Genomic DNA, 13,970 nt, shown 5'->3' with positions numbered 1-13,970 from the left:
AGTTCACGTCGAATGTAGACGATGACTGCTGGATCTGTTGCACGTGGGTGATGAAAAGGCCTCGTAACCAGATATTCTCAAAATTGCCGGGGTCTTCGGTTCACAAATCACAAGAATGGGGAAGTGATTCTCGTAGACGTAGTGCCGTAAATCAGAAATCCGGGACTGGAGCCCACGAGCATTCCATTGGAAAATGAAAGCTTGCTTGACTTTCTTTTCAAAAGACAGGTCCGAAGGAGCCATGATGCCGTCTACTGTAGAGCCGCAAGAACTGGATGTAGCGCGTCCAGCACTTGAAGTGCGCTATTCGCGGTTGGCGTGTGTAGGCTGGAAAGCAGAGCACGCATGACATTCATTAGTGTCGTGAGCATTGCAATCACTTGCATATCTGGGCTATGGCCTTGATCGTGCCTGTTGGCTGGATCAGTCGTAGGCGCTGCACACTGCCCTGAGTGCGCCAACATCCCTGACGCAGTAGGCGTAGAAGGCTTTGGCAGTGGTGGCCAAGTTGCATCTGAGGCAGCAGGTCCAGCCTCACCAAAAGCCGGGCTCCCTTGGTATGGTACGGTTTTTGGTGGAGGCGGACAAGCTGCAGTTGGGTTTGGGGCATTATTGTCAAATGTGACTGCTTTCTTTGACGACCTTCGGCGGCGCGAACGACGTCGTCGCACCTTTGCGGCGGCTTGTTTGTGCGTAGAATGGTCTCGCACCATTTGCTTCAGTACCGCCCGCTCGGTCTTTAGACGGGGGCAGTCTTTCGAGGAAGAGTCATGAGGGCCGTGGCAGTTGGCGCACTTCAAGGTAGTCGCGCGGCAAACATCACCGCTGTGTGACTCGGAGCATCGCGGGCACACGATGGAGTTGATGCAGACGCCGCTCACGTGGCCGATCCTCATGCACTTCCTGCATTGAAGTGGCTTAGGCACAAAAGGTCGAACTGGATGACGAAAGTGCCCAACCTTCACGTACGATGGTATGCAGTCACCCTTGAAGGTCAGCTTGATGCATGGAGATCTGCCTAACCGCTGAACTTGAATGATGGAAATGCCGTCGGTTGCCGGCTTGATCAACATGGGTAAATCTGCATCACAGATGGCGATGTCGACGTTATAGATTACGCCAGCCGTAGTGCCGCTGTCCTGGAGAATAAGGGGGCGCACACTGATGTTGCCGAGTTTTGTGATTGCGGTTAAATTCTCTAGTGAACTTCGCTCCACCACATCAATGGCAATGACGTTTTTGAACGGGTTGATTCTGACATCTTTTATGCCTCCCGGTACAAGGCTCTCCAGATAAATAGAGATGGCTTGTCTGTTCAGTAGGTTCAAGTTGTCCGTTGAGTTCAACGGCACAAACAAGGCTGTATGCGCTGAGGAACTTCGCGCCGTGATCATCGTTGGCGTTTTTGATGAGGAGACCGTTGACGTGCTCGATGAGGACGATTCGGCTAGTCTACGCAGTCTGCGCTTGGCCTTCTTGCCAACAACCGGTATGAAACCGTCGTCGGCCGAGGGGTCTTCACTTGGCACCGAGTACACAACAGTGCCCTGGCTGCTCGAGTCACTCTGGCGGTGCAGGCGCTTCCTCTGGGCGGCTGCTGCCGACCCACCGGGTTCCAATAGAGGCACAGCAGCCTCCACTTCCATCGCCGTGGCAAAAAGGGAGCGGCGCCTCCCTGATTATAGCACAAATTACAAAAAACTGCACAGACGTGAAGGCAGCGTTCTGATACAGAACAACTTGAGAATTTGAATCAGCAGTACAGGTAAGTGGCTGCGTGATTATAAATCAGTACAAACCTTGCTGGCTAAAAGCGTTTGTCACCCGGCTTGGACAGACAGGAAAATGCAGAATGACTATGTTTACTTGGCAGCTAGCAAGATCAGTGGCACTGTATTGCAGATTGCTATATGTGCGATTGCAATTTCAGCTGGGCACAATACTATCTGCAGCTCTACTGTAACCTCTATCGCTCGCATTTCCACAGTACAGGAAGCTTTGTTGGTAGTACCGAGAGTGTTGATCAGAAGGAATAACTAGATTAAACTCGGCTTGGAAGAGAGCTCCCACGCACAAAAATAAAACATGTGTGGGTAAGTGGAGGGATGGAATTCCACAACAAATAAGTTCCACATAATCTTAGGGATCGTTGGAAATGGGTATTGGAACGGTGGAGTGTACCCATAATGTAGGCAACAAAAGTGTTCATTTAATAAGTGATTGTCGACTTTAAATGAAACAATTTTCTGCAATTGTTCCGGCATTTGCTAGCCTTGAAAAAAGAAATATCTATTTTAAGAGTGCACCAAGAGAGCCTCACAATTCCATACGTTCCTTGAATGGGAAGAAATGTTGCCACCATTACGATAAAAATTGCTGTTTATGCTTCTATTTATTTACAGGAAGCGTATAAGATGCTTTACTGGCTCTGGTGCCATCCAGTGGCCTTGCTTCTATCGCCTGCACAGATTCTTGGGATCGTTGCCTTGCAATGATACAAGCCTTTTGGAAGAAAGTTTACAGGTGGGTCAGTTGAGATACGTTCTCTGAAGTCAAGACTGGAATGTGTGATTTTAAATCAAATGAACAGTTTGCCTTGCAAAATTGCAGCCATATAGTGCAGAATGTTACCTTGGCAGTAATAAACACATCATGCATGATGTCAAAGCAGATCACTTTATTGCATACTTGAGTCTTATCGGTATAGTTGTCTTGCTGTATGACACCACACCCTGTATCGTAGTAAGGTCAACAACAAAAATTGTCTGCAAAATATTAGCTAATTCAACAAGTATAGATAGCAAGAGTCCAAAAAAAGTCAGCCATTAATGATGTGTTGTTGAAGGTACAAGTTTCTAGAAGTACCATTTCCTTTATTCACGAATGTAAAATTCGGCCATGAAACAAGTTAAAAGCAAATGAAAGTTTGAAGCTTGGAACATAACAGTGCAAAGAAGTGTACTGGGGCTACTTATGCAAATGTTCGTTTTTTGTTTGAGCTGGAGGTGGTGACTGAAATGTTAGCCGGTGCGGAAGTGGTAGCTTCTGCAGCAGAAGAGGCTGCCGGCGCAACTACACTGGGCACAGAGGAGGAGGTCCTTGGAGGTCCTTGGAACAAGTCACTAAGGGCAGGCGCTATGCACGAACCTATACACACTCCCTTTTTTTGCAGATATACTTCCTCATTCCACTTGTTTGTTGAGTTGTTTGTTGGTTTGTTGAATTTAGTGTCCCTGTACCTCTCGTCAACCTTTGTTAAGTGGAATGAGGAAGTATATCTGCAAAAAAAGGGAGTGTGTATAGGTTCGTGCATAGCGCCTGCCCTTAGTGACTTGTTTCTTGCGAGCGCAGATAGGAGGATACAGAGTAATCTAGATAGTAAAGTGGTGATAAAAACGTTCCGGTTTGTAGATGATTACTTGGTCGTTCTTCAGAAGAGCAATGGAAGCCTTCTTCAGGTAGCAGAAAGCACTATATCTACCTTCGCGAAGTGTCTTGAGCCACTGTCCATTACTCACGAGCTTCCTGTTGAGGGAATGATCCGTTTCCTTGATTTAAAATTAGTTTCTGTGAGTCGGGTTTGCTGGATGTATGAGCCTAGAGGGAATAAGGCTCTCTTACCGTTTACCTCCGCACATACGAAGTTAGTCAAGAGAGGAGTAGTAAAAACATGCCTGTCCAATGCAGTCAATAAGTCGTGCACCTGCCTAATGACAACAAGTTTCAATAATCAGGTTCATCGCCTTCAGGAAGCGGGTTACGCGAGGTACCTTGTAGTAGCAGTAGCAGAAAGCATGCGCACACAAAAGAAAAACACAACGTTGACAGATAAAGAAGAAGGTACCCGCAAAATTGAAGTAATACCTTATATTCACAGGATTTCCCACGGCCTCAAAAAGATTGGAGAGAAAATTGGTGCAAAAATTTGCATGTCAGTCCCAGGAAAACTGTCCCGCATGTGTAAGAACACATGTCCAGACAAGCAGGATAAGAAGGCCTGCTCTGTAAGGCATCAGAACCCATTTGTAACTTGTGCCGATAGCGTTATATACAGGTTGCCACTTTCATGTGGCAAGTTGTATATCCGGCAGACAGGCCGGTGCCTGAACAAGCGACTCAGCGAGCACCACAGAAGTGTTAGAGATCAGGGACCAGGTAATCTGGCTCGTCACTGCCGTAGTCACAAGTGCACGCCTAACTTCAAGGAGTGCTCAGTATTGGGAAAAAATAGCAATCAAAAAACGAGGGAAATAATTGAAGCGGCAGAGATGGAAAAAGAGGGACTGGGAAATTGTATCAGTGATCCTTCGGTGTTTTTATCAATGAAAGACTTAGCTTTCTTAGGTGCAAGGCAGAGGGCGAAAGTGTGAAACTTGTGCACTGTTTGGTAGGTTTTTTGTTGTTTTTTATTTTTTTATTTTTTAATGTTTTTATTGTTTTGGTTTTCGTCTTTCCTTGACACATCATGACCTTGACAAGATAATCATTGTTAGTTGTTTGTACCTGCGCAATACCTGACCTTTATAAGGCTGTCAGCGCCAAATAAAGACCATTCAGTGGAAGTAAGCGCTTGTGTTGTGTCCTGTGTATTCTGTGCGCTATGAATCCTCATACAATATAGGCGAACGTTTGCCTCGTTACTCTAAAGTTCGCCTTAAAATCTTGGTCCGAGAGCGTTGGCACTGTAGTGTCATACCAGGACGGGGGTCGATGAAGCGACCACAGTAGTGGCTCCTTCGCGCACATATCTAATGCGCATGCCATGAGGAAGCGCCACCCCTTCTCCACCGCTTGCGTCTTCCTTTTGATGGTGGACTTCTTCAGTAGCTCTGCGTGCAACTCGCATCTTTTGGAAGCAAGCAAAGCCTGCTACTGCACTAGCAAAAGGCACAGCTCATCGCGGCGATTACGATCGCGCTGATATTCCAACATAACCGGTTGGCGTGCGTCACAGAGCCGAAGCAAGCAAGCGCACCGCCGCAGTAAAATGCTTCGATGTAGACACGTTAGAAAGAGCCGGCTTCGACGATGGATGGGTCGGCACACGATGGACTGCGAGAAGCGTCACAAAGAGAACGACGACCAACAAACCGGCCCACACATCGGATAGTCTTGGCTACCAACCGACATCGTCGCGCAAATTTCTACATCAAACCAAAAAATACGCAAAAAGAATTGTAACTATAAGAAAGAATATATACACTGCGGTCATTTACTACAAGAAAGAAACGCATACACTGCTTTTTTCATTTTTTTTAGTTGGCTCTAGTTGCGATGCCACGTGGTTGGGTGCTAAAGTACTGAACTGAATGCGAAGTGCTCGTGTAACAGCAGGCGATTCCAGTTGAGTTCAACGGCAGTTGAAATCGTCAACTGACGCTCAACTGAACCGCCGTTGAAAACGTCTGTGTAAGGCCACATTCTCACAGCCGGCCTCCTCTACGGCGCGGCGGCGACGGAGCCGAAAACCGCGGCAGCAACGGAGCGGAGCGGTGTTCGAAAGAGCCGCCGGACACCGGGAAACCAGTTGTGGCGGGCGCTCGCTTCTCCCACGTGACTCTATAGCCGTAGATATAGTACGACGTAACGCGCGCGCGTGCGTGCGCCGGCCTCCGCGACGTTACGCTGGCTAGAAACCGATGTCAATACTTCAACCAATCGACGCAGCGGACGTATGCAGCGTCGTCTGGCGCTCGCCAGCGCGGCTGACGCGCGAATAGCGCCTTGTATTTTTCACCGGCCGCGTCGAGCTGCGTCCGCCACCCATCCTGGCATTCCTCGCGAGGGGCAACATGGCTGACACGGTCTCCTACAGCGGTCGACAGAGCTACTCGATATCTGACAGCATGGATTGCATGACTGGCGAGTCCAACGGTGTGGTAGAGCGGCTGCTCGAGGGTATAAGATCGCATCCTTGCGTGTATGATACGAAACGACTGGACTACAGAGATATTGAATGAAAGAGGAATGCGTGGGAAGCGATCCGGCTGCTCAGCGGTCTCGGCACAGGTGAGTGCCTCGGTAAATTTGCCGTTTGTCGCGTGCAGCGTGCAGTGAATGCTTTAGGGGATGTAATGATCTTTTTTCTCTTATCCGCACTGCTTCCAGTGGACGAATGCTAGAAATTATGGAAGAGGTTGCGGGATCGGTACACGCGGGAGGCAAAGACGCTGGAAATGGCGACGCGGAGCGGCAGCGGCTACGTTTCACAGACAACATGGGAATTCGCAGTCAATGGATTTTTACAAAAACTGCGGCCGTCCGAGAAAGTGAGTATTTCAGCTGGTAGCACCACAGTTCGCTGCTCGAGCAGACCAGATCGAGAAATCCTCCAGCAAGTTGCGCACCGCCCGACTGACTTATTCTGTCGGCCTTTTTTCTGGCTCAAACTTTGCACAGAGGTTGTATTCGGTCATCACAATCTTTTTATACTACGCTTAGAAGAGGTGTACTTGCCCGATTCGGTCGGGATGATTCGGAAATCCGGCTTTCCTGTGGGATCGTGTGATCAAACGATAATCTTGGCGACATCTCAAGCGAAAATTGACATCTAAGTACAAAGAACCAAGCCCATTTCCGTGGCCAGCCCTAGATTTGGCCCGGGCCACACCCCAAATTTATTTCACGCCCCCCTCACCCAGCCTGAAAGTGACCTCATACAAACTGGACCAAAATTTATAGTTAAGTAGAATGAACAGAACATGTTTCGGTGGTTAGCCACAAATTTGCCCCACTCCTAATAGAAAGCACGAACATTTGGCTTCAGTTAGCAAATTTACAGTACAAGCATGAATTCAGCAACATAAAAAAAAGTATAAAACGTGCTTCCACATGATTTTCTGATGTAACCACGCTAAACCGCAGCCAGATGTTTTTCCTTTCTGGTATGAAGTCGATATGCTGACAAACAGTGCATTCCAAAGCTTAGCATTGTTTAAAAGAGATGTGAGTTGCAACAAACCACACAGTTGGAAACCTTTCTTTTTCCCTGCGGGCAGTGGATATTTATCGTTTCATCTTAAGCATGTCGACATAGTGAAATGCCGTATCTTCCAGAACTACATCCAACCTCAAAAGGCCGCATGGAGTGGCGGATGATGCGAACACTCCTGGAGAGGCAATCATCAGTGCCATGCATCAATGTACACCGTCACCTGCTGGGAGCATTAATGGCGACTGTGAGCTGTTGACACCAGCCGCCTGTGAACTCCAAGATAATGAGCGCTTCTCACTGCCAGCTGCGAGCCACCTGCAAGAGAGCCACCAGCTCACACGACCAAACAGCGCAGTAAACCACCTGACATGTTTGAGCAGCAGTTGCTGTCTCGGCTACAGCAGAAAATGAGTGAACATGAGGCATTTGGCCTGTCCATTGCGTTAGCCCTTGACACGATGGATAGGCAAGCAGCGGCAAAGTGCAAAGTTGAATTAATGCAGGTTCTTTCCGAATTTGATGTCTGATTTTTAAACAGCATATTTTGATTTTTGAGGGGGGGGGGGGGGGGGTCTACTATAGTCAGTACTGTTGCTATAGTATTGGAAATGTCCACTCAGCCACCGTAGCGCAAATCTTATTGTAAGGTACAATTCAAGAATTTTGTTTGGTTTATGGGGGGTTTAACGTCCCAAAGCGACTCAGGCTATGAGAGACGCCATGAAACAATACGGGACGTAACAGGCTTCAAGTGCCTGTGATGTGAAACTGCCATGCCAGTTTTGATATTTTAAACGTGTTAGCATGTTCCTGATATTATTTTGCTTAATTTACTGCCATCTGTTTTCCAATATTGTACTACGCTTAGTCCAGCCACAACACTGATGGTATGCACAGTGTTTTTGCAGATTTAAATGTTCATTATTGCAAACCATTCTTTTTTCAGCTGGCAACTTTATTGTACAAGTTTTATATTTTATTGCTGCTTGTTCTTAAGCTACATTACTTTGTTGCAGTGTAAACTCAGATGTGCATTTTAGGCGCGGCTATAGGCATAATAATGTGATTTTAAATCAACTGTGATGTTAACTATGAAACTACAAGATATGCATCATACTACTTTTTCATTTCAGTGCAAGAAGACAGGACGCAACAGGCTTCAAGTGCTTGTGATGTGAAACTTCTGCAGGTCTGTGATTTTGAATGTGATAGCTTGCTCCTGATTTTATTTTGCTTAACTTCTGCCATCTGTTTTCAGATATATACTAAGCTAAAACACTGATGGGGTGCACAGTGTATTTTCGGATTTAAATGTTGTTCTTTATTATTGCGAACCATTGCTTGTTCGGATGACAACTTGACTGTACGAGTTTTATATTTTATTAGCAGTTGTTGTTCAGCTACATTAATTTGTTGCAGTGTAAACTCAGATGTGCATTTTAGGCGCAGCTATAGCCATAATAATGTGATTTTAAATCAACTGTGATGTAAGCTATGAAACTACAAGATATGCATCATACTACTTTCTCATTTCAGTACAAGAAGACGGGCTGCAATAGGCTTCATGTGCTTGTGATATGAAACTGCCGGGCCAATTTTGTAATTATTCCTGATTGAATGTTGCTTAATCTTAGCCATTTTTGCTTGTTTATTACACTATGCTTCAACATTCTATTGGTTCACAATGCTTGTGCATATTTAAACGTTTTCATCGCAGACCATGACTACTTTAGCTGCTACCTGATTTTTGTTTTTTACAAGTTTTATATTTCATTGGCAGCTGTTGTTCACCTACATTACTTTTTGCTTCTCAGCTTGTGTGTATTTATTTATGCTATGCGCCAAATTAAGTTATTTTAAATCGGATGTGATGTTACTGAGGGAACACCAGTGTTTAGTCGCTACACCCTTTGTATACTTGGTAGCCTGCAATCTTTTTTCACTTGTACGGGTATAGAAATAAAGGCAAACTGCGAGGAACCAATTTTGCAATTTATACATAATAAAGTGATATCTGATTGATGGACGTCATTGCATAACAAATTTCTTTCAGGTCATTTTTTGGTGATGCCACACTGCAAAATTAACCGTCCAGTTTTTCAGAAATTTCAAAAACTGGAAGGCTGTTAAACACGTAATTTGGAAATGTCCAATATGCTGCGACGTCACAAAGGCCCAGGTTTACTGCAGGTGCTTGCTGAAGATGACGGTCGAAGCCCTTTCGATGGGAAACAAGGAAACAAAGAGCACTAGTCCTTAAACCCCTAAAGTAGGCTAAAATAAAGCATGTACTACTTCCACCTAAAAAAAAAAACTACTTCTGTAACATGCATGCCACGAAAATATTTAGTGCACTTGTACAAACAGCTGATGTAGAAATTGTGAAGACAAAACAAAATTTCAGTCATGTTTAATACACTTTTTGAACAACAGACAGGTTCTTAAGGAAAAGAACAGGCTTAAAAATACTTGAGAACAAAATGACTGCATTTTAATTGTACTTTTACTGCTAAAAGACGTGGAAAACTAACTGGGAAGTGACGTGCTTGAACAGAACGAAGTCTGTCGGGTACTTGTACAAAACTGCAGAAAGGCCACATTACGTTCACTGTTTGTGAAAGATATTCACTAGGTGGTTGCTTATGGAACATTTTGTGAAGGTGTAGGCTAGTTTTTAGCTTCTCCGAACAACATTGAGCTGCCAAGGGAGGGAGCCTGTTGGCGGCATAAAATATTCTGCGATTTCATCCCTCAGGGCCATAGCCGTTGAAGTCGACCGGTTACTTGTAACTGTCGAGTGGGTGCTGCGGCCACGGACATCCATTACTGTTTTGCGCCAATTTCCATCTTGTACAGTTTCTCCACGCACACTATCACTGTAGCCAGATGGGCAGTATGCCGAGTCCTGCATAAGAAAATTGTGTAGGCACACTGCTGCATTTACTATACTGGTTAGGAGGTCAGGATCTCCGTCTACAGTGGAAAGAAATGAACGCCATCGAGCAACCAAAAATGCCAAAGGCATTCTCAACGCATCTACGTGCCCTAGAAAACCGATAGCTGAATACTTTTTTTTTCGTCCAAGTTTTTTCCAAGGTAAGGCCGCAGTAAGTCTTGAGAGGGAATGCTGCACCACTCACGATAGAGAGAGGCCACCTATACGTTGAGGAAGGCAGGCCGAGTGTTCCATCTTCAAACTGTTCTTTGATCATGTTCTCTCCAAAAATAGCACCATCCGGGAACCTTCCTTGAGCTCCGACGTCAACTAGCACAAAGCGGTAATCAGCATCTACCACTCCGAGAAGCACAATGGAGAAAAATTCCTTGTAGTTGCGGAAATCACACCCACTGTTGTCCGGACACCTGATGACAAAGTGCTTGCCGTCTATGCTGCCAATGCAGTTAGGAAAGTTACATTTGGTGCAGTAAGCTTGTTGGATATTTTCTCACTGTGCTGCTGTTGGGCGTTTCAAAACAAGTGGTGACAGGCTTTCCCACACAGCTGGCAAAGTTTCTTTTAGCATTTGTGACACTGTTGAGGCATGCATGCAGTAAGACATTCAAATGTCCTGCATGCTGCAGCCTGAGGCGAGGAACCTGCAAGCATTCAGCAGTCACAAAATCAATATTCAGCAGTCATGAAATCATTATAATGTGCACACTTTCGCAGACAAATTTTGCCTTGTTTTTGTGGCTGATTAGTCTTTTAGCTGTTTGTATTAGTGGCAGGCTTACAGCAATGCAAAATGTGCCAACCAAGGCAAATAAAGCATAATTTGGTCAGCTCAAATAGTGATGACCTCATCAGTTCTGGTTAAAATACAGTTAAAATACACAGTTTTAATTTCCAGCACTGCACTCAACTCAGTGTGACAGCCAGCCTTTCTCCTGGAGACATCGGTCTCCGGTGGTTGGGAGGATGCAAAATTTTGTCGCGAACGAGCTCCAGCAGGCGGTCAAAAGATGCCTTGGTCATTCTGCACGAACAGACAAACTGTACTGAAGATCTAGCTTACTGCTTTGCAGTGGTAATCCCTACACACTGCCTGTGTTGCTTCAATTGTCGTCGGATCATATTGTCGTTTCGACTAAGAGAGAAGAGCGCTACAGCGCGGTCAGTAACTTTGGTACTGGAGCACTATGCATATCGCAAAAAAAAAAGATAATTTTGAATAAAGCTACTTTCGACACACGCCACGGGCACGGAGAATGTCAGTGCTGAAATGTCGCTGCACATCAATTTGGCGCAAAACCCAATACATCAAGTACATATAACAAGTGAAGCTTATAGAGAACGCCACTTCTTGCATCACTACTGTATTGCGCGAACACTGTAAAATTGTTACCTGAAATACTTAAAATGGTATTCCGGGTCCACTCGTCGGAGCTCTTGTAACAAGTGGTGGTACTCGACGAGGTCTGGCCTCTTGTCGAAGATTTCTCTAATATACATTGTTCTCCTGCGTTTGCGACGAAGGCGATGCCATAGCAGTGCTAGTGCAAGTTTCTTTTTCGCCTCGTGCGTCAACGCCATTCCGCGAGAACAAATTTGCGCGGTCGCACCAGCGAAAACGTCGGCGCGGTGCGCGCCAAAAAACCGAAACCAGCTCCAACTGCGCTCTTCTACGCATGCGCTTCGGCGCCGGGCGCGCCAGATGCGTCATACTCAAGACGCAGTGGTTTTCCGACGCGTCCGTAGCCGGCGTAACGTAGCTGACGTCGCCGGCTGCAGCGCCGAATACGTCGGACTATATCTACGCCTTACGCCAGTGCCTTTTTTTTTTCTTTCTCGCGCGTGGAGAAAAAAAAAAAAGCAGCGGCGGTGGGGTCTGAAGGAGATGCCGAAGGTCTGGTGAAAGTCGTCTGTCGTCTGCTTGCGTTGCTTTGCATGACTGTTATCGCAGAAAAAACAATGCGATCTCGCAAGCGATGGCAAAAATTTGATGTTAGTTGAATAACGTTGCGCAACTCCACAGTTTTTACAGCGAAACACCACGCGTACAGCACCAAAACATATTTATACGAATATAGCAAGCTACTATTAAAGCACGGCGCGCACTGCAGTCACATTATTCTGGCCAAATGAACGAAATCGAACATATGTAGGGGGTAATGAACTCTGTTATCAATACAGGAATGGTTTGCCGGGGCTTGCTAGATTGGTCTTCATACTAACGTTCGAGAATTAGACTAGCAAAACAGTTTAGAGAATATTTTACCAGTATCGGCTAATACACATGAAAATTTTCATATTTTTCTTGATAGCAGAACTCAATGAGTGTCTGAAAGAGATAAATACGTCTTGCTAGTAGTAACATTCCACATCGGATCGTTTTGGTGACATTCCTGTATGTTTTAATGCATTTTATTCTGATATGCATCTGTGTGTACAACCATGTCTATCGGAAATGCTTGTATTGTACAGTTGTGTGTTTACTGTATGTGCTCGAACTAGACAATGGTTTGTTGAGTAAAGGGATGAATTTTTGCCCTACGTTTCTCTCCCTCCATGTAAATAGAACAGGTGTCCAGCTAAATGAAACCACGTTTTTAACAATTGAAGGAGTCTCCTAGGCGCGTAAAATGGGTTCAGTACTGCTGAGGGTCGTGTGGCCTACTCTGCAGTATCTATTCAACGCAAAACTTGAGTTTCAGTCCGGTGTGCGTATATGACATTGAAGTGACCTTCGCACTTAGCGATCTCATAGCAACCGACTGAAGAAGTTGGCGCGGAAAAACGAGGACAAGCGAGACAAAGACGTTTGTCTCGCTTGTCCTCGTTTTTCCGCGCCAACTTCTTCAGTATGCATATTGACCAACTAGCCCAACTTTATGCTCTCATAGCAACAGCTTTAAGTCGGATGGCAAGCATATTTTTGCTATGGCCAATGCGATGGTGTCTCCAAATTAGACCCTGGTCGCTTCCAAAATGTTGCCCATCCCACACCCGAAATTTGACCTTCATTGATTGGGACCAAAATCTATTTTCAGGCTAATTTCAATGTGCTCGTTACGATGGCAGTCTCTGAACTTGACCCGGGCCGGAGCCCTCCACTACGGACCTATTTGTTCCTCTCTTCTTTCACTCCCTCCTTTATCCCTTCCCTTACGGCGCGGTTCAGGTGTCCAACGATATATGAGACAGATACTGCGCCATTTCCTTCCCACCAAAAACCAATTATTATTATTATTATTAGCCCCGAAATTTGACCTCTGCCGATTTGGACCAACCATAACTGAGCGTCCAACCATATTGAGCGTGCAACCATAAGTGAGCGTGCCCGACACGATGACGACCTCCAAATCTGGTCCGGGCCATTGCCAAAATGCTTTCGCTCCACCTTTGGTATATCCACGATTAAACCCTGCCTAACTTTCTTTTTCGCACTGCACAGTCTATTAATTAGTTTAGACTGACTAGCTAGCTTTTTAAATATTAACTTCTTGTTCGCAGCAAGATACCGTGCAAGTCATTTTTTCTTCAAGCTCTAAAAGATAGCGCGAGAAATCCAAATACACAACAGTGGTGCTACTTGAGCGCAACAGATGAAAATTCGCTTATCGTATATCCTGTGCCCAATGAAAACAGTGAACTCATCAGAGACTCGTTTACCTGGAACGCATCGTATATTGCCAAATGAAATAAAACCGTCATCCTCTCTCTGTTCCTTGGCAGCGGGCGCTTTTCGGGGCGCAAGACTCGTGCATCTAACGACGGAGAAAAGAAAAAAAAGCGGGGGGGGGGGGGGGGGGGGGGGAGGGGCTTCTTTCCTTGCGCCCGGTGGTGGTGGTGGAAACTTTATTAGACACAGGGGAGTTTAGGACGCGCACGTCCTTGGGCCCCCGCACGGCCCCACTGCACTCAAACGTTAATGTCCCGGAGGCTCATGACGCTGGCAGCCCGGCCTGTGGCGATGGCTTGCTTGGCCGGGTCCTGGGAGCCCGCGCACCCACGCACCGGCCGAAGCCGCGACGCTCGCCAGCGCCATCTCTCGGTCGCAGGAAGCAAGCCGTGGGTCACGTGAGGCGAGCTCGC

The 13,970-nt window shown here is 46.1% G+C and overlaps 1 protein-coding gene across 1 annotated transcript; it reads left to right on the top strand.

Moving 5' to 3' along the window:
• The first annotated feature begins 5,748 nt into the window (after positions 1-5,748).
• Positions 5,749-7,420, top strand: LOC144107002 (uncharacterized). Its single transcript, XM_077639977.1, has 3 exons — positions 5,749-6,009; positions 6,109-6,269; positions 7,057-7,420. The coding sequence occupies exons 1-3, from the start codon at positions 5,957-5,959 to the stop codon at positions 7,188-7,190; spliced, it is 348 nt and encodes a 115-aa protein (XP_077496103.1). The 5' UTR covers positions 5,749-5,956; the 3' UTR covers positions 7,191-7,420.
• Positions 7,421-13,970: the final 6,550 nt, after the last annotated feature.

The sequence above is a fragment of the Amblyomma americanum genome, chromosome 1, assembly GCF_052857255.1.
Source record: "Amblyomma americanum isolate KBUSLIRL-KWMA chromosome 1, ASM5285725v1, whole genome shotgun sequence".
NCBI classification, from domain to species: Eukaryota; Metazoa; Arthropoda; class Arachnida; order Ixodida; family Ixodidae; genus Amblyomma; species Amblyomma americanum.
Note: the sequence above shows the minus strand (reverse complement) of the source record. Positions and strands in the feature narration are given on the sequence as shown.

Coding starts and splice junctions, on each gene's coding strand:
- LOC144107002 (XM_077639977.1), top strand. CDS start 5,957: ATGAAAGAGGAATGCGTGGGAAGCGATCCGGCTGCTCAGCGGTCTCGG. Junction 6,010..6,108: donor GCTCAGCGGTCTCGGCACAG/GTGAGTGCCTCG, acceptor CACTGCTTCCAG/TGGACGAATGCTAGAAATTA. Junction 6,270..7,056: donor AACTGCGGCCGTCCGAGAAA/GTGAGTATTTCA, acceptor CGTATCTTCCAG/AACTACATCCAACCTCAAAA.